Source organism: Myotis myotis, unplaced genomic scaffold (genome assembly GCF_014108235.1).
Source record: "Myotis myotis isolate mMyoMyo1 unplaced genomic scaffold, mMyoMyo1.p scaffold_m19_p_6, whole genome shotgun sequence".
In the NCBI taxonomy this organism is placed as follows: Eukaryota; Metazoa; Chordata; class Mammalia; order Chiroptera; family Vespertilionidae; genus Myotis; species Myotis myotis.
Window position 1 is genome coordinate 14,003,555 of NW_023416368.1, and position 22,683 is coordinate 14,026,237.

At 39.2% G+C, this 22,683-nt stretch overlaps 1 protein-coding gene across 21 annotated transcripts in view; it reads left to right on the forward strand.

The window, feature by feature from the left end:
• The window catches only part of PWWP2A (PWWP domain containing 2A), a 61,308-nt gene that overhangs the window by 18,410 nt on the left and 20,215 nt on the right, over nt 1–22,683 (forward strand). For 3 of the 21 annotated variants that reach the window (XM_036313998.1, XM_036313997.1, XM_036313999.1), the window contains exon 2: nt 526–1,490. In XM_036313998.1, the coding sequence (XP_036169891.1) occupies nt 526–1,490 (965 nt within the window). Of the gene's footprint in view, nt 1–525; nt 2,221–7,050; nt 7,155–7,617; nt 7,810–11,582; nt 13,424–14,174; nt 18,335–22,683 lie in introns of those variants that run through there. The other 18 variants (XM_036313990.1, XM_036314000.1, XR_004968325.1 and 15 more) reach the window with 17 other exon arrangements.

Here is a 22,683-nt window from a genome sequence, read left to right on the forward strand (position 1 = left end):
AAAGTGGTGTGATGAAGGGCTTAAGAGTTGGGATGTAAGAGTCAAGGGGCAACTATTTTTGAACTTTAGTGATTAATAAAGTAGAAATGGGATTTTACAGATTCAATATTTTTTGGGTAGCTAAGGCTGAATTTGTTTTCTGAAGCCTTTGAAAGCTATCCTAACCAGAAGAAGATAAGTATATTACAAATTTATAATTGCATTTGCTTGGACATGTTATGTATATTTGAGTGAACATAAGTCAGATGCTTTATACTGAGATATCTAGTATCCTTTCTGATTCAAGACTGGAAAGGTCTATTCTAAATAAGTTCAACTATTCTGGCATTGGCTAGAGCGACCATTATAAAATATGGAGGGCTTTGGGATTTGGGGGCAGGAGGTGGTCAGTGGTTTTTTATTTTTGTTCTTTAATGTGAAATAATTTTCAGGAAAGATCATGTGAGTAAATATTAGGTATTGTTTAAGAAATTGTATTATAGCCATTAACTTAATGGCTTTCTTTTTCTTTCACTTCTTTCAAAGGTTTGGGCCCCACGGGATCCCTGTGACAGTATTTCCCAAAAGGGAATATAAGGATAAACCGGAAGCCATGCAGCTCCAAAGTAATACATTCCAAGAAGGGACAGAAGTCAAGTGTGAAGTGAATGGTGCTGTTCCCGACGACCCTTCTCCTGTCCCGCCACCTGAGCCGAGCTTGGCTGAAAACCTGTGGACTTCCAAACCACCACCACTCTTCCATGAAGGAGCACCTTACCCTCCCCCTTTGTTTATCAGGGACACGTATAACCAATCGATACCTCAGCCACCTCCTCGGAAAATTAAGCGACCCAAACGAAAAATGTACAGGGAAGAATCTACTTCAATAATGAATGCTATTAAACTACGACCCAGGCAAGTCCTGTGTGACAAATGTAAAAACAGTGTTGTTGCTGAAAAAAAAGAAATTAGAAAAGGTAGTAGTGCAAGTGACTCTTCTAAATATGAAGATAGGAAACGGAGAAATGAAAGCGTAACTACTGTGAACAAAAAACTGAAAGCTGACCATAAAGTGGATGGGAAAAACCAAAATGAAAGCCAGAAAAGAAATGCTGTGGTTAAGGTTTCAAATATTGCTCACAGCAGAGGTAGAGTAGTCAAAGTTCCTGCTCAGGCGAATACATCAAAAGCTCAGTTAAGTACTAAAAAAGTGCTCCAGAGCAAGAACATGGATCATGCAAAAGCTCGGGAAGTGTTGAAAATTGCCAAAGAAAAGGCACAAAAGAAGCAAAGTGAAACCTCTGCATCCAGAAATGCACATTCAAAAGTCCATTTCACACGTCGATATCAGAATCCTAGCTCAGGTTCCCTTCCACCCCGGGTTCGTTTAAAACCACAGAGGTACAGGAATGAAGAAAATGACTCTTCTCTGAAGACGGGACTTGAGAAAATGCGGAGTGGCAAGCTGGCACCCAAGCCCCAGTCTCGTTGCACCTCTACCCGCTCAGCAGGTGAGGCCCCTTCAGAAAATCAGAGTCCCTCAAAAGGCCCTGAAGAGGCCAGCAGTGAGGTTCAGGACACAAATGAAGTGCTTGTGCCTGGTGAGCAGGAACCAGAGACACTGGGCAAAAAGGGCAGCAAAAGCAATCTCTCTGTTTACATGACCCTAAATCAAAAGAAATCTGACTCTTCCAGTGCTTCAGTGTGTAGCGTTGATAGCACAGATGATTTGAAATCCTCCAACTCTGAGTGTAGTTCTTCTGAAAGCTTTGATTTTCCTCCAGGCAGTATGCATGCACCTTCCACCTCCTCCACATCCTCTTCTTCAAAGGAAGAGAAAAAGCTCAGTAATTCCTTGAAAATGAAAGTCTTTTCCAAAAACGTCTCTAAATGCGTCACACCAGATGGCAGGACCATCTGTGTAGGGGACATTGTTTGGGCCAAGATATATGGCTTCCCTTGGTGGCCAGCCCGTATTCTTACTATAACTGTGAGTCGGAAAGATAACGGCCTCTTAGTTCGACAGGAGGCCCGTATTTCATGGTTCGGGTCTCCAACAACATCTTTCCTTGCTCTATCGCAACTGTCCCCCTTTTTAGAAAACTTCCAGTCACGCTTTAATAAGAAGAGAAAGGGCCTGTATCGCAAGGCTATCACAGAGGCAGCTAAGGCTGCCAAGCAGCTGACCCCAGAAGTACGGGCTCTGTTGACACAATTTGAAACGTGAACACGGACAGTAAGGTAGGCAAGAACCATTGAAGGGTACCACAGATTTTTCTAGTCTAGTTAGGAGGAACTTCTGCAAAATAGCCTGGCCAAATTGGAGAGAGAAATTGAACTCATTGGCTGTTTTTTTTAAAATAAAAACTTACCTTATAGCCATTTTTAGACTGAGAAGCTAAACTGAACAATCAAATTTTGTCTTAAGGTTGTGAGATTTTAGTAGTATTTTTCAGTTTTAAAGTCTAAAACCACCCTAAGGCACAGGAGCCATAGCCTCAACTGAAAATGAATTTTTGCAGGGACTTTTGCCATTTGTACCTAGTACTGTGTGTATGTGTGCATATATACACATAAATATGTGTGTGTTTATACATACATACTATATATAAATAGAATCTAGCCTGTCACTGTGTGACACAAGTTGCATTTTTGGGATTGTTGTAAGGGCTGCTGAGCTGGGGGAAATAGTGTGGATATTTAATGACTACTTGTTTTTAAATTAATGAATACGTAACCTTTCTATGTGCATAATGATGCAAGAGCTTCATATTTAGGTGTTTAACAAACAGATGCTTGCTATTCAGTTTCAGACTGGGGAAATAGCTCAAGTGTTTGGGATTAAGATTGTCAAGGCTGGCTAGGTTTGAATCATCTCTCTCCTTTGTTCAATGAGGATTTAATAAAAACTTTCAAACTTCTGGTTTGGGAGTTCAGATAGGTTTGTTTATCTTTGGATATGTAAATAGTTGGTTGCTAAATTTGGTCAGATTACTCCTGACTGGCTGTTCCTAAATTCTTAGGATACGTCCTGATGAATTACACTTTGTGAATTGTCATGTGTAATTATTGCCTTTTGGATGTACCTAATTTGATAACTTTAAAAAATATTTCCGTTTAAGGTATCTGTTTGCAGGTCAGAAAATGAGAAAATGTAATTGTGTAATGCTCTGAAATGTAAAAAAACAAGCTGTAAATAAAATCGACTAAATCCAAATTATTTGTGTGTGTTTCTCAAAAAGCTTTGAAAATTTTCAAGATGGTAGAAAATTAATCTTTGTAACTGTGTAGAGGAGGTGAAAAATCAAACTCCTTATTTGCCCTATCAGAGAATATAATATCTGAGCATAGATGATAGTCTTAAAATGAGATGTTGTAGTACAGAGGTCTAATATGCTTCTAGATTTGACCCTTCTGCTAGTTTCTCCTAAATGTATGGGTTTTATTTTTTCATTTCTAACCTTAATATTTCATCATGTGCTTGATTTTTTTAAAAAAAATATTTGAGTAATTACAACCAGTCTCTTCTGGCTCCAGTGCCTCAGGTATCATTGCTTTTGGGGCCGGTAACTTAGCTCATCCTTTTTCTACATGGTCCATATGTCCCTAAGATTCGATTTTTTATTTTCCATTTTTAGCTTTGTATTGTTAGTGAAAAATATATCAGATCGCCTATGAAGGCAAGTTTATCCCAAGGTAATGTTGCTTTCATACTTTTTGTGTCTAACTTTTAAATTTGATATGTCAATTTGACACTTTGGGAAACTTGAAATATTTGAAGAGCAACTTTTCATGGATTTCTATGTAATCCAATTTGAAATACCTTAGTTTTATGGACTTAATAATGAAAAGATTAATGGAGATTTAAAATCAATAGTTTTCATGTTAGCTTCCTTAAGGTTATGGACTTCTATGATTTATATACTGATTTCTGCAAAAGAAAGAATTTCTTCTGGGGAACTCAGTCAATGCTTTTTGATTATAATAAACACACAATTGAAAAAACAAGATATTTCACTTGAATAGAACATATTCTTTCCTGCAAACAGAAACAACTATTTACAATTTATTTTTGATAACAGGTTGAAAGAAGTTCACATGATTGAAGGGTTTTCAGGAAGTATCTCAAGATTTTCTGAGTATTTGTTTCAGATTAATGAACTGTTCAGATATTTTTGAAAGTTTGAGTATCCAAGGTTCAGATTTAAACAAGGGAGCATTAAAGTCACCTGAAATATGTAATTCCAAGGTTTCATATAATGATTCCAGGTGAGTTTCATCCGAACGTGGTGGTTTAGACAGTGATATTGCTAATATAGTCAAATGCTTTGGCAAATGTGCTTTTGTTGCATAAACCAAATTTGGTTTCAGAAGCCATAGGAAAAAGAAAGAAAACAGTCATATTTGTTGAGTACAAAAAGAATTTTATGTAGTCCATACCTTTGAGGAAAGGCTTGAAGCACAATGACAAATGTGCATGATCTCCAATCATGCCATTATGAACTGGCAGTCTGGTCATTTCATCTGAAGTTTCAATAGGGAAACAAGTTTTAAAGATTTTCTGAATACTAATTCAGTAGTTGCATAGTAATGTTCTGTTCAAATAGAAATTTCCTAAGGAGTTAAATTTGCAGATGGAGATACAGTAGAATTGAGTGATTGCAACCCCTTTTTTCTTTCACTTCTTGTTAAAATGAGAATTTACTTGTATGGAGATAACGAAATGGGTAATTTTTACCCTTGCAGAGAGAAAACGAGGTGCGGGCCAGGTCTGCAGTGGTCTGAGTAAAATGGCTAAAACAGGACTAGCAAGGGGAGAAACCAAGTGAAGTAAGAGCTGTAAAAGCCAAAGATGAAATTACTTCTAGAAATTATCTGAAATTTAGTGTTAGAGTTTTTCCCCCCTTTTAGTTTTCTAGGATTTATAGGCCAGAAAGCTGACTTCATTTGGAAAGAATATCTGTTCAACCCATTTATAGAATTAGAACCAGATACCTAAATGATGAAGTAAAGTAGAATTCACTAGTCTGAAGTCCATTTTCATGGTTTGATAGTGTGTCCTGATGTGGTTTTGATGGGACAATTTATAAATAGTAATTTTAGATTAGTACTAAGTGGAATAGACAGGATTATAGCTATAAAGAACTACAGGCAAAGAATATGGAACTGTTAGTAAAATCAACTATACTTTAGTGGGTGAGTTTCTAATTTATAAAATACTGAGTTGCCACCTCTGAGGTTGTACTTCATACTGGTTCTGTGGAAGGAAAGATACACATTTACATTCTTTGATAGATATACATCCTTTATATAGAATAACAGTTGGAATTTGGAAATACTTTAAAAAAACCTTTGATTTGCATTTAAAATTAGCTTTCTTTTAAATTTTGAATTTCTCTATCATTCTGCATTAATTCACTTTTGTTAAGGACTGGCAAATGTCTAGAAAAGTTAATATTTTGATTCAGGATGTTTTGATTTGGGCCAGGTGATGGCCTCCAATAGGGAATTTGCAGGGACAATGAAGACCCTTTTTTTTTTTTTTTTTTTTTTAAGTGTGGGAAATTTAGGGTTTGCTTTGGGATTATTGCTGTTGAAATGCCCGATAGGGAATTCCGAAATAGAACATTAGTCTGGTGTCATCCATGCATTGCTAGGAGAAAATAAAACAGCTAAGCTGTCCTGGCTGCTTTGGCTCAGTGGTTAAAGCATTGGCCTGCGGACTGAAGGGTTGTGGGTTCCATTTTGGTTAAGGGCATGTACCTTGGTTGAAGGCTTGATCTCTGGCCCCGTTGGGACAGGTGTAGGAAGCAACCAATCAATTTGAGAGAGACACATAGATGTTTCTCTGCCTCTTTCCTTCCCCTCCATTCTGAAAAAAAATCAATGGAAAAACAACAAAATCAGCTAAGCTGCATTAATTTTGCCTAGTTCTGACTTAGTTAATAGGCTCTTCATATTCTGTATGTATAGTTTGTGTGCAATTACCATATTTCTTCAACAAAGTGAGTAGAATTAAAAAATGAAAGCTTGAGCAATTAATGTTACGCCATTTTAAATGAAAGAATAGTAAGTTTAAAGTCAGAGAGCATCTAGGTCAGTGGTTCTCAACCTTCCTAATGCCGTGACCCTTTAATGCAGTTCCTCATGTTGTGGTGACCCCCAATTTCATTGTTACAAATTGAACATAATTAAAGCATAGTGATTAATCACAAAAACAATATGTAATTACATATGTGTTTTCCGATGGTCTTAGGTGACCCCTGTGAAAGGGTTGTTCGACCCCCAGGTTGAGAGCTGCTGATCTAGGTGGTCGATATATTTTTGGTTTTCCAGGATGTCTTGGTGTCTTTATCATGGATAGTTGACACAGATCAGAAGAGAAACAGTTCAACTCTTTTTAGGTGAATTAGTGGGACTGTATTTATCCATTACTCTTTTAAGAGTAGGTTTTTAGATTAAAACCATCCTCTCTCACTGATAAATTGTTTTTGACACTTAAAAAAAAAAGATAATTTTATTGATTTCAGAGAGGAAGGGGGAGAGAGAGAGAGAGAGAGAGAGAGAGAGAGAAACATCGATCAGAGAGACTCATTGATTGGCTGCCTCCTGCATGATCCACACTGGGGATTCAGCCCTCAACCCAGGCATATGCCCTGACCGGAAATCGAACCATGACTTCCTGGTTCAGAGGTTGATGCTCAACCACTGAGCCACATTGGCTGGGCTTGGACACATTTATGAATATGGAATCCATTTAAATTGTTATGAAGTTAATTACATTAGTTTCCAAAACTTAATTTACATACCATCACAATTGCCCCATATTTTCAAATTTGTGTACTTTTCTTTTTTTTTTTTTTTATGTCAGTACAGTAGTGGAAAACAAACTTGCCTTGACACAGGTAGAGAATTACAATACAATTCTAAGATCTTGTGTACCACACTTTGGTAGGAAACAAGAATTTTTATGTCTTTAAAGTCCATCTTGGGATGAATTGAACAAAATTTTCATGCATCTAATTAATCTCTGAAAAAACTAATGATCAAACTTGAATTTTTTTCTTATAGATTCCTATGTTCTGGCACAAATTAAAGATTGGTTGCGGGGAGGTGTAAAGTAAAAGAAGAAACTAGACTCAAATGGTATCAGGATTTATCAAAATACTGAATTTGTGAGTCAAAATTCTCATTTTCCAACTGAATGAGATGTTTGTAGTATATGTTATCTAACTTACAGGCCGCCTCTTATTGGACACTTGCTTGTAAAACATTTTTTTAAAACTGATGTTGATAATAGGCTTGTTTAAAAATGCCTGGTCTTAAAACTTGGTTTAAACATGAATTATTTTTTCAATTTTCTTTGTATCATGAGAATGAAACGGTTGACCTCCTTTTATTGCCTTAGATATCTGAGTCTTAACCGGAAATCATGATTTAAAACTTCTTAAAATTTTTTTCTACCCTGTAGTGAGTATTTAGAAGGAAAACCAGATATTCCATAGCTAAAGTGTTAGGCTGTTATCACTTTTTTCCTTTTACACAAACTAAAAAACTTGTAATTATAATGTATATCAAGCTTTAGCCAGGGCTTTCAAAAAAAAAATTAAGATAATTTTGTAATCCCGTGTCCCTTAGTGCCCTCCAACAGATGCACCTAAAAGCTTTTGAACAAGTCCAGAGGAACAATCCCTCCCAATGCCCCTCCCGGTGAAATATAGAAGCATGGTGCTTGCTTGGTGAGAATGTGTTGTAGAAATGTGTCAATCCTGTGAGTGTAAAAGATGGAAATGGATAGATAGCTATGAGCGTATAACTTGACCGATGCAGGTGAGTCTGAGCGTTCATTAACATTTTGGCGCCGGTTGTGCTTGACAACATGAGGCTTTTATTGATGAAAGGCAATCTCGTCCACTTTCCAAGCGCACAGCTGAAAGTATAGTCTCTTGAGCCAGATTTCCTAGATGCAAAGGCTGCCTTGGGTCTATCACAAGCTGTGTAATCTTAGGCAGGGTACTCAATGTCATTGCCTGTGAAACGGAAAATAATAGTACTTCCTCATAACGTAATTTCTCATTAAACCAATAAAATGCCTGGTAGAAGACCTACAGTGGGGCTTTGACTTACGAGTGTCCCGACTAATGAGTTTTTCGAGATACGAGCCGTCTCTCGGTCGACTTTTTGCTTTGAGTTGCGAGCTAAAATTCGGGTTACGAGCCAGCTTCAGATACCCCACCGCTAGTTGGCGCAGCGAACGTCACAGCGAACTCACAGTGAACGCCACAACATCAGCCCAGCATCACGTGTCTCACTCGTTCACTATAAGATTTGACATACGAGTAATTTGAGTTACGAGCTCCGTCATGGAATGAATTAAACTCGTAAGTCAAGGCCCCACTATATATAAATACTTGCTGTCATTACCACAACCACCACTTTCTGTGAATGGGATAGAAATTCCTTTCAGGTAGTTTGTTTTTTTGTTAATCCTCAACTGAGGATATTTTTTCTATTGATTTTTAGAGAGCAAAAGGGAAGGGGGAAGTGGGAGAAAGAGAAAAATCACATGAGAGAAACGCATTGATTGGTTACCTCCTGCACACACCCTGGCTGGGGCAGGGTTCAAACCTGCAACCCAGGTAATTGCCCTTGACTGAAAATTGAACCTGAGACCCTTTGGTGCTTGTGCTGACACTCTAACCCAGCCGTGGGCAAACTACGGCCCGCGGGTCGGATCCGGCCCGTTTGAAATGAATAAAACTAAAAAAAAAAAGACCGTACCCTTTTATATAATGATGTTTACTTTGAATTTATATTAGTTTACACAAACACTCCATCCATGCTTTTTACACAAACACTCCATCCATGCTTTTGTTCCGGCCCTCTGGTCCAGTTTAAGAACCCATTGTGGCCCTCGAGTCAAAAAGTTTGCCACCCCTGCTCTAACCCCTGAGAAACACCAGCCAGAGCTCAGGTAACTTGATATCCTGCAACATACTGAATATAAATGAGAGAAATGTTATAGCAACATTAAATGAAAATAACAATAATCATAGTGTAATCATCCACAGATATCTATAAGTAGGTATGAATTATTTCCAGCAGGCATGTGGAGGGCTGCTGGGTTGGAGGTCATGGGACTTATGGTGAAGGGAGAAGTGGATTAACATTTCAACACTTGCCCCCTTCATTTTCGGGTCGCATAAAATCCCAGGAGTCTATTACTTGCGGGTTTTCTCCTCTTTTATGCCAAGCACAGGGCCTGACATAGCAGAGATAGCCCACTTGTGAGTGAGGAAGAGGGGTTCTTGTTCAGACACTGATGTGTACTAAGGACTTGTCACCATTTCAGAAGCCTGGCATTTCCCACATCCTTTCAGAGAGGCTTGAATGAGCAGGTGGGGTTCAGTGGAGTAGAGGTCCTCCTAAGAGAGTTTTCCAAAAGTATTAGAACCACAAAGCTACCCTTGTCAGCTCTGGGTACTGTAAACTAGCTGATTTGCACAGATGCTGTGTTCCCCTGGGACCATGGTGTTTCATTATTTTAATATTTTGCGGAATGGTGAAAAGTGGACATGAATTTGAACGTTTCCTCTCACCCCCCCCCCCCTCATTTTTTACTGCTTTTGGTATGATTTAGTAAGAGCTGTTTCCCCTTTCTAGGAGGGAAATACTTCACATTCCAAGGTCTTGATCCGTGGCCACATTCTCCGGAGTGTAGTCATTTTTACTCATGGCTCATTTTTGAGATGCTGATTCCAAAACTGATTTTCCTCCACAATTTAGCTTTTTGAAGGAAATCTGGCTGGGAGTAGCACATCTAGGTGTGACTCCTAATGTTCTGGTTAGAAAAATACTAAGGCTAGACGCCAGAATGTCTGTTGTGTTGATGCTTTTATCTGTTTGTTCTTGTTGCAGCATGCTAAATTGTCATGTCAGTCACTGGTGACTGACACTATACTTTCCGCCGGACCGGTCAGTCACTGGTGCCGCCAGCATATCGGTGAAATCGGGTAACGTGGGCTAAACGGAAAGGAAGATAAAATAGGCTTGGCGCTTAAAGTGTTAAGAGAAAATTCATGTTGAGTGTTCAGCAAGATGATAGGTGCATGTACATAATCTTAATTCTTTAGTTTTTCATTCTGGGCTTTGCTGTAAGAGTGTGACCTGCTCTGCTTCCTTCTTTCATGCATCCAAAAAGGAGACCGAGTGTTTACTTACCCTGTTCTGAGTTGTCCTTTTATCTCTGCTGCCTCCCAGGAACGGTTGCCTTACATTGTTGCATGTAAGCTTTGACTTAATGAACAAAATAAGTCATTCCAATGAAATGGCTTTCAGGAGGGTGTCCCTCCATTTACTGTACCACAGTCAGGGCTCCCTGGCTTTTCCTACTGGATCTTGTAGATGTGGTCAATATCTAAAGAACCTTGAGACCCCAAAAGCCTTGGTGTGTGGGGGGGTGGGGGGGGTAGCAATGCACAGGGAAAGATGGTCATTCTTTGATGCAGATTCTTGACTTCGGCCTAAAATGGAATAGGAGGTTCTTTAGAATGATTGTTCAAACCTACTTACGGAGGGAGAGGTTGAAAAGAAATTCTCTTGTGCATTCAGATTCCTTTTCTTCTTGGTGTGACTGCTGTTGGGTTGTAGTAGTATATTTAAGTTTTCCTGTGAACAAAAGGCTAAAAATCTCATTGTTAAGCCTCATTTAAGGAAATAGTTCTCTGTTAAAATTCAGAGTTATGTTTATAGATTAGGTGTATAAAATTTATCCTTTTCAATGTCAGAAAAGCTTTTTTAAAAGTTTTGATATGTTACTGCTTCTGGTTTAACTTAGCATTTAAAAAATATTCTAAGGACCAAACATTCTCTAACTCAATGACCCCAGAGTTAACTATAGTGATTTGATAGATGATCTGTTAATACTTAAAGTAGGGAATTAAGCAGACAAGCGAATACTACTTTGTTAAAAAATAAGGCTTGAAATAGCAATCTTTCTTTTGAATTATGCTTAGTATTTGAAGACTCTGTTCTGAATGCCTAAGTGAGAAAGCTTATCTTGTTCAACTTGTGTTAAGTATATATTGAGTCATTGATTCAGGTCCCTGAATAGTATGCACAAGTGGTCATTGGCATTAAAGGAGAAAGGGAGTTAGGCACGTTTTGGTCATTCTGCAAAACGGTCTCATTAATGTTGTGATGTGGTAGGGATGGAGATTTCAGCCCTTGTTGAATGCTAAGATCAGGACTATTCCAAGACTATTCCAATACTAGGCTAGTAAAATTTTTGTCAGGAACGTTAAGTGCAAGTTAGCAGTGGAGGGCAGCATCTTGGTTGTGCCTGAAGGCAGTTTGCTGCTGAATTGACTTGGGCCGGAGAGTGCCCTCGCCTGGCTAAGGCTGGCGTGTATACACCTCCTCTGTTTTCCTTGGTTTACAACCAGAGCTTCACATTTTGTGCAGCCAGTAAGTTATGTAGAATAAATTCATTATGAAAATTCCACTGAATTTTGGTCAGATTAAAAAAAATTTTTTTGTAAAATGGATTAAAAAGAACTCAAATGACTTCTCTACTTTTGTTAACTTGGTTTTTTCTACCATAGGTCTCAACAAATGGCAGCTATTACATCAGACAGTGACGAATCCTGCTGCTCCCTTACAGTGTCTGACAGACCACTGTGGATTCAGACTGGGAGCATTGACGTTAACAGTGAGACGGGCAGGTCTGTCTGTGTTCAGCTCTGCCAGAGTGAAGAGGGCACCATATCATCACTTGATCATTTCCAAAGTAGATGAGGCTAGATGTAAAAATTCATTAGTTCTTTTTCCTTAGCTTTTCATTGGTAGCTGCGTATCCCTCATATAGGCGATCGTTTTAATGAGTCAAAATAACTTTTCATTTCGTGTTACCTGCTGTGCTAAAAAGTAGAGTCAGCCTCCTTCGAGCTTCCATGAATTGAGAGGAATTTTTCCTACGGTGGTAGAAGTTGGGTGTCAGATTGTAGAATTATGCCAGATGGCAACTGAGCCTCCATAGATGGTCAAATAGTGGATTCCTTTATCTTTTCACTACCTCAACCTTTCTCACTTTTATATTCATTAATTTTGTAGTCATTTCTTCTTACTGTATATATAAGAATATATATATTCATATATATATTCTTATTGAGTTAATCTCAAAACTGTCATTTACAACTCAGTGGGTGGCAAGAATGTGGCAGTGTAGTTGTAATCTATTTAAGCACATTTATGAAAACTTTGGATAATGCCTGAAAGGCTTATTTTGGTCTCTTAAATGGGAGGAAAGATTTCGGGATTCCGTTGTGCTGCTTTTGAATTTGTGATCTTTTTTTTTGTTTGCCTGAATTAAGGCTATTCATTGGGCTGTATTGCTGCATGAGCTGTAATGTGCAAGCTGGGTCAGAATGGCACATTTTGGATCAGAGGTTGAGGCTGGAGAATTATGGACTCTTACCTGTATAGGGGTGGCAGCTACCCTTAAAATGATCTCTTGAGGGAATAGCGTCTTTGTTTTTATTCTGCACCTGTCATATGAATAGTAAGATCTGCTACAATCCTTGACTTTCCTGCCGGCCTGAATAGGCCTCACTCAGATTGAAGTTATAAATAGGAAATGGAAGTGTACATGGGATTGGCTAGTTACTATTTTTCTCCTTAAATTTATAAAAGATACTTACTACCAAAGTTCTGAGTATTATATTAGTATAATTCTGAATATTAGTATTACATTATAATAGTTTTAGAAAATAAACACTGCTCTTAGCTGAGTGTGAAATTTTAAGTGTTAATCATTCTGGTTCTTTAGAAGCAAGGACTATACCCACCTTCCACTCTGATGTGTGCTGTGTTTATGGCTAGAAGTAATTTTTCATTTCTTAGGAAGATAGAATGCCCTGTGGAATTTATTTATAGGCTTTGATTCAGTAAGTGAATGAAGCATGGCAACCGTTGGAAATTTACCAGAACTCTTTCTCCATTTTAAGAGTGGGAAAGACGCCTATTGTGAAATGTTTGGAAGTTAAATATTGGGAAAAATGGGGATTTTTCTTTTATTTTTACATTCTGTATTTGTTTTGTCTGTTATCACACTGAAAATACCTCATTTTTGGTTTAAAAATACATTTGACCAAAAAACTCATTGTTCTCTCCACAGATCACCTCTTTTGGAAGTCAAACTCCTATTGATACTGGGGATTGTAGAGGATTTCAGTGGTGTTTTTTCCACTTCTGGTATTAAAGGCAGGTTGGAATGTTAGGCATTCTGGTTATGGTATTGGTAGTAATTTTCATAAGCCTTGTCCTTTCTAATGTTCTCTTCAGAGTCCTGCTTTTTGTAGGAGGACTGGTCAGTCTAACCCAGCCGTGGGCAAACTACGGCCTACGGGCTGGATCCGGCCCGTTTGAAATGAATAAAACTAAAAAAAAAAAAAAAAAGACCGTACCCTTCCGTACCCTTTTATGTAATGATGTTTACTTTGAATTTATATTAGTTCACACAAACACTCCATCCATGCTTTTGTTCTGGCCCTCCGGTCCAGTTTAAGAACCCATTGTGGCCCTCGAGTCAAAAAGTTTGCCCACCCCTGGTCTAACCAGTGCGTACAAGTTGTCTTCTAGGACACAATGGTGCTCTTTTGATGCCTCTGATGTTCGTGTCTACCTCTGGGGAGTCACCCCCCACCCTCCTCTTTTTTGCTATTGGTACCTGTTTGGACAGTGTGATCTGCAGCGGACTTTGACATAGCCAAGTTTTGTATATAAATGCTTCTAAGGTCTGCAGGTAGCCGGTGCTACAGCCAGGCTGCTGGTGCTTCACAGCAGTGCACAGCAGCTAAGCTGGCTCATAAAGCTTCGTGTTGTAACCTGTGAAATGCAGTGTAAAGAACAAAGCTACAGTTCCCTTTAGAAATTTTCAAGTGCAGATTGATAATGTGAAGATGACAACCATTTTATTTCTGTTGGAAAGAACATGAATGCTTCTGCTGGTTTAGAGTGGCAGTAAGTTGTTTGGTCAAGTTTTACTGATTTTAAAGAAAAAAATCAGTTGTGATCTCACAAAATCTATATAGGGCTTAATTAAACTATATAGGGCTTAATTAAACAAGGACATCACTTTTCTCATATAATTACTTGTGCTTAACTACATTTTCTTCCTTTTCTTTACTATATTTCAGCACAAAGACATTAGCAGGCTGCTGGTTTCGTGGACCTGTACCACAGTGACACAGAGAACACCAGAGCACCAGGATTGAATGAAATTGGAGACTCAGATTTTTAAAGCTGCACTAAGAAGTAAATGTTCAGGCAGTGGTTAAAACCAACAGTCTCTAAAGGGCACCTGTAAATTGTGCTATAGTAAACCGAAGAAGAGGTATTAGGGGAATGTTTTCTAAAACAAACTAAACTATTGCAATAAATTATGCATGAGATGAGGAGAAAAGTGATGTGAAATACGCACACAAGAACTCATTTTATGTGCGAAGACAGTTCTTTTGATTGTGAAGTTCTTATCAGGAGTTTGGACAGACCTAAAAGGCATGGGATGATGGCAGAAATGTTGAATTATCTTTCATACTAAAACTTTGTTCTTTCTCCGAGGTTTATGTTACTCAGTTCAGATATGAGCAAAGGTATTTCTAAAATGACTCGCCTGTGAAACCAGTGGTCACATGTGCTGAGGCCAGTGTTTCCCTTCAGGGTGCCCCTGGAAACGACAGGAAAGATTTAACATCATCCTAAAAGGATGGTAAGGTACCCCCACCCTACCCACCCTGAAAATTTGGACCTTTCTTTCATAAAGCAGGGCTGTATTACCTTAATACATATTAAGATGTATTTATTAGCCACCAGTATTTTAACATTTTGTGCACATTTTCATAACCCCATTCTTAACTTTTAAATTCTGAGTCAGAGTAGATAGGCTAGTGTTGATCTCAGAGTGATGTATATTCTGAGATCTAGTTCTGAAATCTACTGAGCTGAAAAAGCATTTACTCTTCCTATCATTATTAATTTTATTTAGATCCGAAAAGGTGAAAAATCTGAATTCTGATGTGACGCTCTCCCCCCAGAGAGCTCCTCTTTCTGTGTAAGTGCAAGAAATTCTTACAGGTGTCAGGTGGGGCTTGTGCCTGGGGAACTGGCAGCAGAAACAGACCCATAAAAGATGGTGTCAGGCTTTTCATGAATTCTTACCTTTGGAAAATACGTATTATAAAAACCCTTAATTTTTCTTTTTTAATGAGCAGAGATAACCAGATTGACCTGTTAGTGCTACATTTTTAAGGTATTTTATATTTGATGGTGCCGTACTTTTAATAATAAATACTGAAGTTTTTTAGTGGCAATACCAATTTATTTTTTAAACCTGAAAGATAATCCTTATTACTTAATACAAAAAAAAAAAGCCAAAAAACAATTCATTTGACGCAACATAACAGCATTTGGCTTAAGTGTTCAAACTTTCCATAATCTTACTGTATAGGTTTGGAATTACTTAACTCCACACTCAGGATTAATAAAAGGTTCTGGGGGGAGTTTTAGAACATTTAATATACCTGACTAAGGAATTGTTTCACAACTCAAAGAAGAAAAGGTAGGCACTCTCATTTCTGTGAGTTGAATACAAATCCTAATTACACTGTAAGTAATTAAAAGTTGTGACTGCATTCTAAAATTGTCTTTTTTGGAAAGTATTTATCATGAAGTCATTATACATATGATGAAATCTGAAAAAGCTCAGGAACTATGCCAGCAGGGAGTCTAAAGATTACAGGCCTCAGTGGCACCAGACTCTCTGCCCATCTTGTCTTTAGCTGTATTACCACCAGCAGTACCTTCCAAACTCCCTTCAAGAACCAGACAACTCATGCCATGTGAGTTGTATAATCAAGAGTTTTAAGTAAGCTTTAGCATTATTTGTGCAGAGTGATGGAAATGATAAAAGGCAAAAAAATTGAGAGATCAGGCTTTAAGGACCTATTTTTTCTCATGATAAATTCTCAAAAGGTGTTTTGTTATAAACCAGATTTTTCATTTAAAAAAAAATGAAACTTGGTATTTAAAATCTAGGACATACCATGTTGCTATTTCACTTTCATTGCTTTAGTTGCTTAATATTTAAGCTATGCTTCATGCTACCTTTGTATTTCAAATCTTCAGAAGCCTATTTCATTTTGTAGACTTGAATGACAAATTTCTCATCTAAAGTATGCTGAGACATAAATGTTAAAAGAATGTTGTGTAACATCCAATAAAGTCTTGATATTTTTAAAAATTTAGTTATTTATAAACTATTTACTTTCTAGGAGTTAGGTTTTAAAGGCTATTGAAATTCAACCACTAGTTGTCCTTTAAGGAGCTGTTTTAAGTAGCATTGCTTCCTTAGGAGAGCCTGTAAGTTCTTCATCACTGGAGGGATTTTATGGGACTTCTTTATGTCTAAGGCTGGAGGAGTGTGAATGATGGAAACAAATATCTACTGGTGGGTTGTTTGTTTAAAGGAGTCCTGCTCTTACGGATAATTGGTTGCTTCTTTAAAAGCCCAGCACATTCAATGTGAAAGTGAGGTCAAGTGTTTGATCAGAAACCACTCAGCTGTCAGGGAAAAAGTAGCCTCTTAAAACTTACCAGACAATTGAAGTTTTTCTGCACTGACCCAAAAACTTAGGTCAGTGTCCCCCCGCCCCATTTGTGTAAAGCAATCCTTTGGAAGGCTGCCAGTTTTTCCAGAGTATACATGGAGTCTTTAATTGCAAACATTCTCCCATTTCAGCTTATCTAAATGAGTGTAGAAAGGAGGCCACTGGAATCTGGTAATATCTTTTCTTCCTCAAGTTTCTCACTAATGATAAGAGAGGTAGAGAGAACCAGGGAAGATAAATAAGCCATGAGCTCAGGATCTGGAAGGCCTACACGAGATCTCTCCCCCCTACCTCCATACCATGGTATCCACCTGACCACCTGATGGTGTCATGACGTGTGCCAGTATGTTTACAGACACAATTCCTACCAGATACAGGGAATAAGGGATGCAACCCATGCATACACTTAGGATCTTATTCATGCCCTGGAATCGTGTGGACTGTACCAGCACCTCCCTGGGCATGGTGGGTATGTCACTGCAAATATGCACTGTGGCTAGAAGCTGTTTTACTGCTTTTATAGCTCATTTTTCTCTTTCAAGTAATGATGCCTCCCTCAGTAGTCAAATAGAGCATGCTGTGTTTTTAAAGCATACTTTTCTCTAGTGATGAGTGTCTTGCCAAATCTCTGCTTATTCACAATGAAATTTCATGACCTAACAACACCTTTGCTTAGATGTCAAGAAGGTAATGAACCTGGGCTGAAAGAAGATACAACTCAGGAATACTGTGCCAGAGGAAGGAAGAGCTGGCCAAACACAGGCTAGGTTATTGTCCTTAAGAGTTAAAAACACTTCTGGGTTAGCCCTTTCATTATTCCCTCGTGAGGCATGTGAGTAGAAGCTTCTAACATTGGTGATATTAAGAGAAAGATGACATGGGTTCTAATCTTAGTTCTATCCAAGATCTTCCTGCAAAAGAACCAGGCCTGGCCGCACTGGCCAAAATGGGGTGCGGAAAAGAAGTGTCTCACTCAAGCCCTTCCTTTTCTCCTTAGCTAAGGCCCAAAACATGGGAGACAAGGGAATCTTTACTTGAACGAAATATTCTACAATCCTGTGTTTTTGAATTCTAAGCTCATCCCCTAACTCCTGTGGATCCTAAGTCAAAGCAGAAACCTGTGCTCTAAAGATGATGAATGGGATCAGCAGCGTGAAGAAGTGGAGGGAGACGACTGTGTCCGGCCCCAGAAGAGCATAGCTGGCCTTTAGTAAGACAGAACCACCTTACAGAAGGCAGTGAACGGGGCCATCCTTCACATGTTTAAATGCAGCTGCTTTCACATCTGTAGAAGACGGACTGGAAAAGCTTTTGCAGCAGCAGCTGAAGCTCCAGCCTTTGATGCCAACTCCGCCAATGGCAGAACCCAATACAAGTGTTACACAGCCCTAGGAAGTTATCAGACCTTTCCTTCCAGTTGACTTCACAAGGCAAATAGCATTCTATTTTGGGACCATCAAACCATTCCTACAAGTCTTGTCTACATCTGTTGTGATACCTGAGCATAGCAGCCCCAGTGCCCGATAGGAGTTCCCATTGAGATAGGCCGTATTTTTCAGCAAGCCAGAAACTAGTAGCTGGGACTGAGTCACGGCCACAATTTGTTAGCTATGGGCTTCCTTGGCAGTAGGGCACCAAGCCCTGCGTTTAGCTAAGGGGAAAGAAAATGTGAGCTTCCAGTTTCCCCTTGAGTGAAAGGAAGAAGAAGGTGGGGCGTCCTATTTCTAGTTCTGGCTGACAGAACCCGTGTGATGGAGCCTATTTCTATTTTTTTTTTTTAATTTTATTGATTTTTTACAGAGAGGAAGGGAGAGAGTTAGAAACATCGATGAGAGAGAAACATCGATCAGCTGCCTCCTGCACATCTCCTACTGGGGATGTGTCCGCAACCCAGGTACATGCCCTTGACCAGAATTAAACTTGGGACCTTTCAGTCCGCAGGCTGACGCTCTATCCACTGAGCCAAACCGGTTCCGGCGGAGCCTATTTCTAGATGGTGGATGTGAGGGTTGGAAAATTAGAATAAAATGGCATATTTTTGTTGTGGAATATTTCAGACATTTGTAGAGGTACAGCAGTATAACAAACTATGTACCCATCCCTAGTTTCAACCAGCTTGTAGCAAGGAAGACTGAAATTTCTGATGCTTTGAAAGATGAGGGCAGCCTAGTCACTACTTTTCATAAACTAATTTTATAACTAGTTTGCCCCTTGAAGGGTTGTAAGCAGTTATTCTTAGGCTCTGTGGTTATTTTTTACCACAGCACTTGGGCTGGCTAGTAGCAAGTCATCCATTTCCAATTCTCAGTCTAGTGTTGGTTAAGGGCTGCTCTCCCCCAACATAGGAAGTGAATGGAAAATGATCGCCTCTCTCCTCTGTACAGCTTTAATTTTGCAGTTCCCTGAAGGAACAGGTTTTCTAGTCACTTCTGGTAGAACGTGCACACATTTCCTTTTTTAAAGGACCCAGATGACAGGAGGACAGCCCGTGACTTCTGTGGTGCAGAGGGGGCAGGCTGAAAGACAAGTTGCTCAAACTGCTCCAAGGAGGTTTTTCGAAGGTGGCAGCTATGTGCCAAGCACACAACATAGACCGATAGGAGTATTAGAGAAGTCAGGGGTGAGTTAGGGAGCGAGAGGGAAGTGGTCACAGAAGGCAACATGAACAGCAGCCAGGCCGGCAGCCACCTTGGCTGCAGGTTCACAGGCTGCACCCACGAGACTGCTGGGGCTCTAGGCTTTCCCTTTATTTAAAGGGCAAGCTTAAGATAACAGGAAGTTTTGCTAAACCAGTTTATAAAAGACAAGATTTACAGATCTGCTTAGCTGGGGCATCAGAGCTGATATATCTTTAGTCAGGTTTACATTTAACACCTGCTGCTGGTTCCCCCAGGAAACTAATCAAATAGTAAAATGCACTAAAAAATTCCAAGTCTGCTCTTCCTGATTCTGTCTGGATTTTAGCTTAAGAGCTGTTTGAAGGTGTTCAGCAATCGTGTAGAGATCAGCTCAGAGACCAGAGGCACACCACAAATAATCCCAGGCCTAGCAACATTTCCTGGGGGCTGTGCCCTACTTCAACTACACAAAATATTAGAAATACACTCGGCATTTATGAATTAAACATTTGTGACTTTGACAATACCTGAGCCATCTGAATGTCCAAGTGTGAGGGCTTGTCATTTTAATGAAGCTCAGATGTGGGCCCAGGGCTGCGATGTCCAGGTCATTAGCTAGTAGGTTCGGCCACTCCTCAGACTCGCATTTCCTCACCCAGTGTGACAGTCTCTTCCTATAAGCACAATAACTTGTAAAATCATAGGATATTGGGGGAGAGGGGTAGTGGAGCCAGAGGATAGAAATAACCCAGATGAACTGTTTGTGATGGAAGGGAAACGCATGCAGAAGGTCGTTTCTAGAAGAGGCTGGATTTCAAGAATAGAATTTTGGTTCCATGATGTGAAGAAAACTACAGAAACCACTAGCTGGTGTGAATTTATAGTAATAGTCCTAGTTTCCTGGGTAAGCCTTGTACAGAGGCTCCAGTGGATGGAAAAGCTGCTCATGTGAAAGTTGGAGAGGTGATTGACAGTGCGGACACATAGAGGACATGAGATTCAATGGAAATGTGACCTGGGAGAAAGGGGGGAAGCTGACACTAGAGGACAAGTTGGGGATTTTTGAAAGTCCAAAGACAAATCCTCACAAATATCTAAGATGCAAAATTGAAAATTTAAAAATCAGAAGACATGCTTACAAGCCAGGTTGAACATTTCAGTATCTGAGGACATTCTACATGGCTACACAGGATGGGGCTCACCTGATTTTAAGGGGCTTTCTTTACAAACTCTTCTTTTTTAAAGTTCCTTGTTGTTTAAAGTATTACATGAGTCTCTTGTTTTCCCCCAATTGACCTCTTCCCCCGCCACCCTCAAGCCCTCACCCCCCCCCACCATCTGTGTCCATTGGTTTTGCTCATATGCACGCATACAAGTTAAGCTGCGATTACTGAATTCACTATTGAGAAATCCTAGCTGAGCCCTCCAAAGTGGCCACAGCTGCACACCTGTGCATACAAAAAACTGCAGAAACTGAACTCTGGAACCCAAGACAAGGGCCCTGACGAGGTGAAGACAACAGGTTGTCTTTCATTGCCTCCCACACATTCTTTGGGAGGTGACAAGCAGCACATAAACCTAAGCTGACATTTGAATCACTTGCTGGATCTTAATATTTTGAGAAAAGCTAGTTGCTACTTATCTTGAGATAACATATTGGTTAGCAGCAAAGGAGACATTTTAAAACAGTACTAAATAAAGAGCACAGAATCTGAACACTCGGGTAGTGATAGTTCACATTGAGACCACTTACTGAGCAATGTCCTTTCAGACTAATTTACTACGTTTCTAGTAGAGTAGCAGTGCTATTTTCAAAGTAAATATGACCCTTACCTTCTAGGAGCTCTTGGTCTATTCATGGAGGCAAATAGGTTAAAAAAACAAAGTGTCTTTGAGCCTTCAAAAATACTCTAGAACTGTGGTTCTCAACCTTCCTAATGCTGCGACCCTTCAATACCTCATGTTGTGGTGACCCCCAACCATAAAATTATTTTCGTTGCTACTTCATAACTACTTTTGCTACTGTTATGAATCGTAATGTAAATATCTGATATGCTGTGTTTTCCAATGGTCGCGACCCACAGGTTGAGAACCACTGCTCTAGAAGGAGATCCAAAATTATTTTGATCCTTTGCAACAGCACTGGGATAATACATGCAATGTCACAGTATGATTACTGTAAATTTTGGCATACTTGTTTTGGTTGGAGGAAGGCATCACTGAACTTTAAATCATACTTTAGCAGCAGAAGGCAAACAGGCTACCTTCTTTCCTTCCACTAATATCTACTTTTCAACAGTTTAAAGGTTCTTCTATTGTCAAATGTTTTCAAAACGTTTAAATCTACCGTTTCCCCCAGATTTTGGAAGTAGAGAAATAACAGTGGTACATATAAACTTCTAGGCTTAAGCAAACTTCATTTCTTTCCATATACATTACTTGGCCCACTCACTAGAGGCATTTAATGTGGGCCTTGTTTGGTATCCTGTATGATTTCAGGAGGGGGTGTGTGTGTGTGTGTGTGTTGGGGTGGGTGGGGGGAGGCCTAAAAAGCAACACCTCTACACCCTGCAGGAATGGTGGTGTCTTCACCAGGGCTGTTTCTAGGCAAACAAGATTCCTATTCCTTGGAGCTCAGCTAGTCCTTCAGGAATCTCAGTCCCAACCTTTGCTCAGTCTCGGCCATTGAACTCAAGTCAAATCTAAGCAAAATATAGTCCATAATATTTTCTTAGTAATATTAAGGGATTATCTGCTTTTTTCACCATCATTCTGTCATGAGCATGCAGAATTTTCCAGACGACATGATGTGATACTGTGACAATGAGAATCTTCTATCAAGCCTAATGTTTAAGAGATTTGCAAATATGTAGAATGATGTCACTCATTAAAATGTGTTTTGATTTGGAAGATCTTTTTCTAGAAATTTTTATATTAACATGAAATGTATTTACTTTTAAAGAATTGACTAAATATTTAAGAAATTTGTTTTAATTCTAACGTACATATCAACAGAATACTCTTTAAATGTTTTGGAGTGGGAAGGGGTCTGAGCACGACTCCAGCCTGACATGGACGTGCAAGCAGCACTTGCCACTGATGCTGCACCACCCAGTTTTATGTTTCTGTACACACGCAGGATTTCTCAAACCTTTTGGGGAAAATTTACCATAAAAGAATAAAAAAAAATTAGCAATATTCTTTCTCCCTCTCCCCTAGTAAATTCTGTGGAGAATTTCTTTTCAATCTGGGAGATAAGCTTAGCAAATCAAAGTCAATACTGTGCATAATTCCACTATCCACAAAGCAACAGCCTAAAGGGCTTTGAGAAGAGATCAAAGAACCAGCACAATCCTTAACATGTCACTTAGAGTTATGCATGTACTTCATTTCTGAGATGAAACGTGGCACTGCCTTTGTCA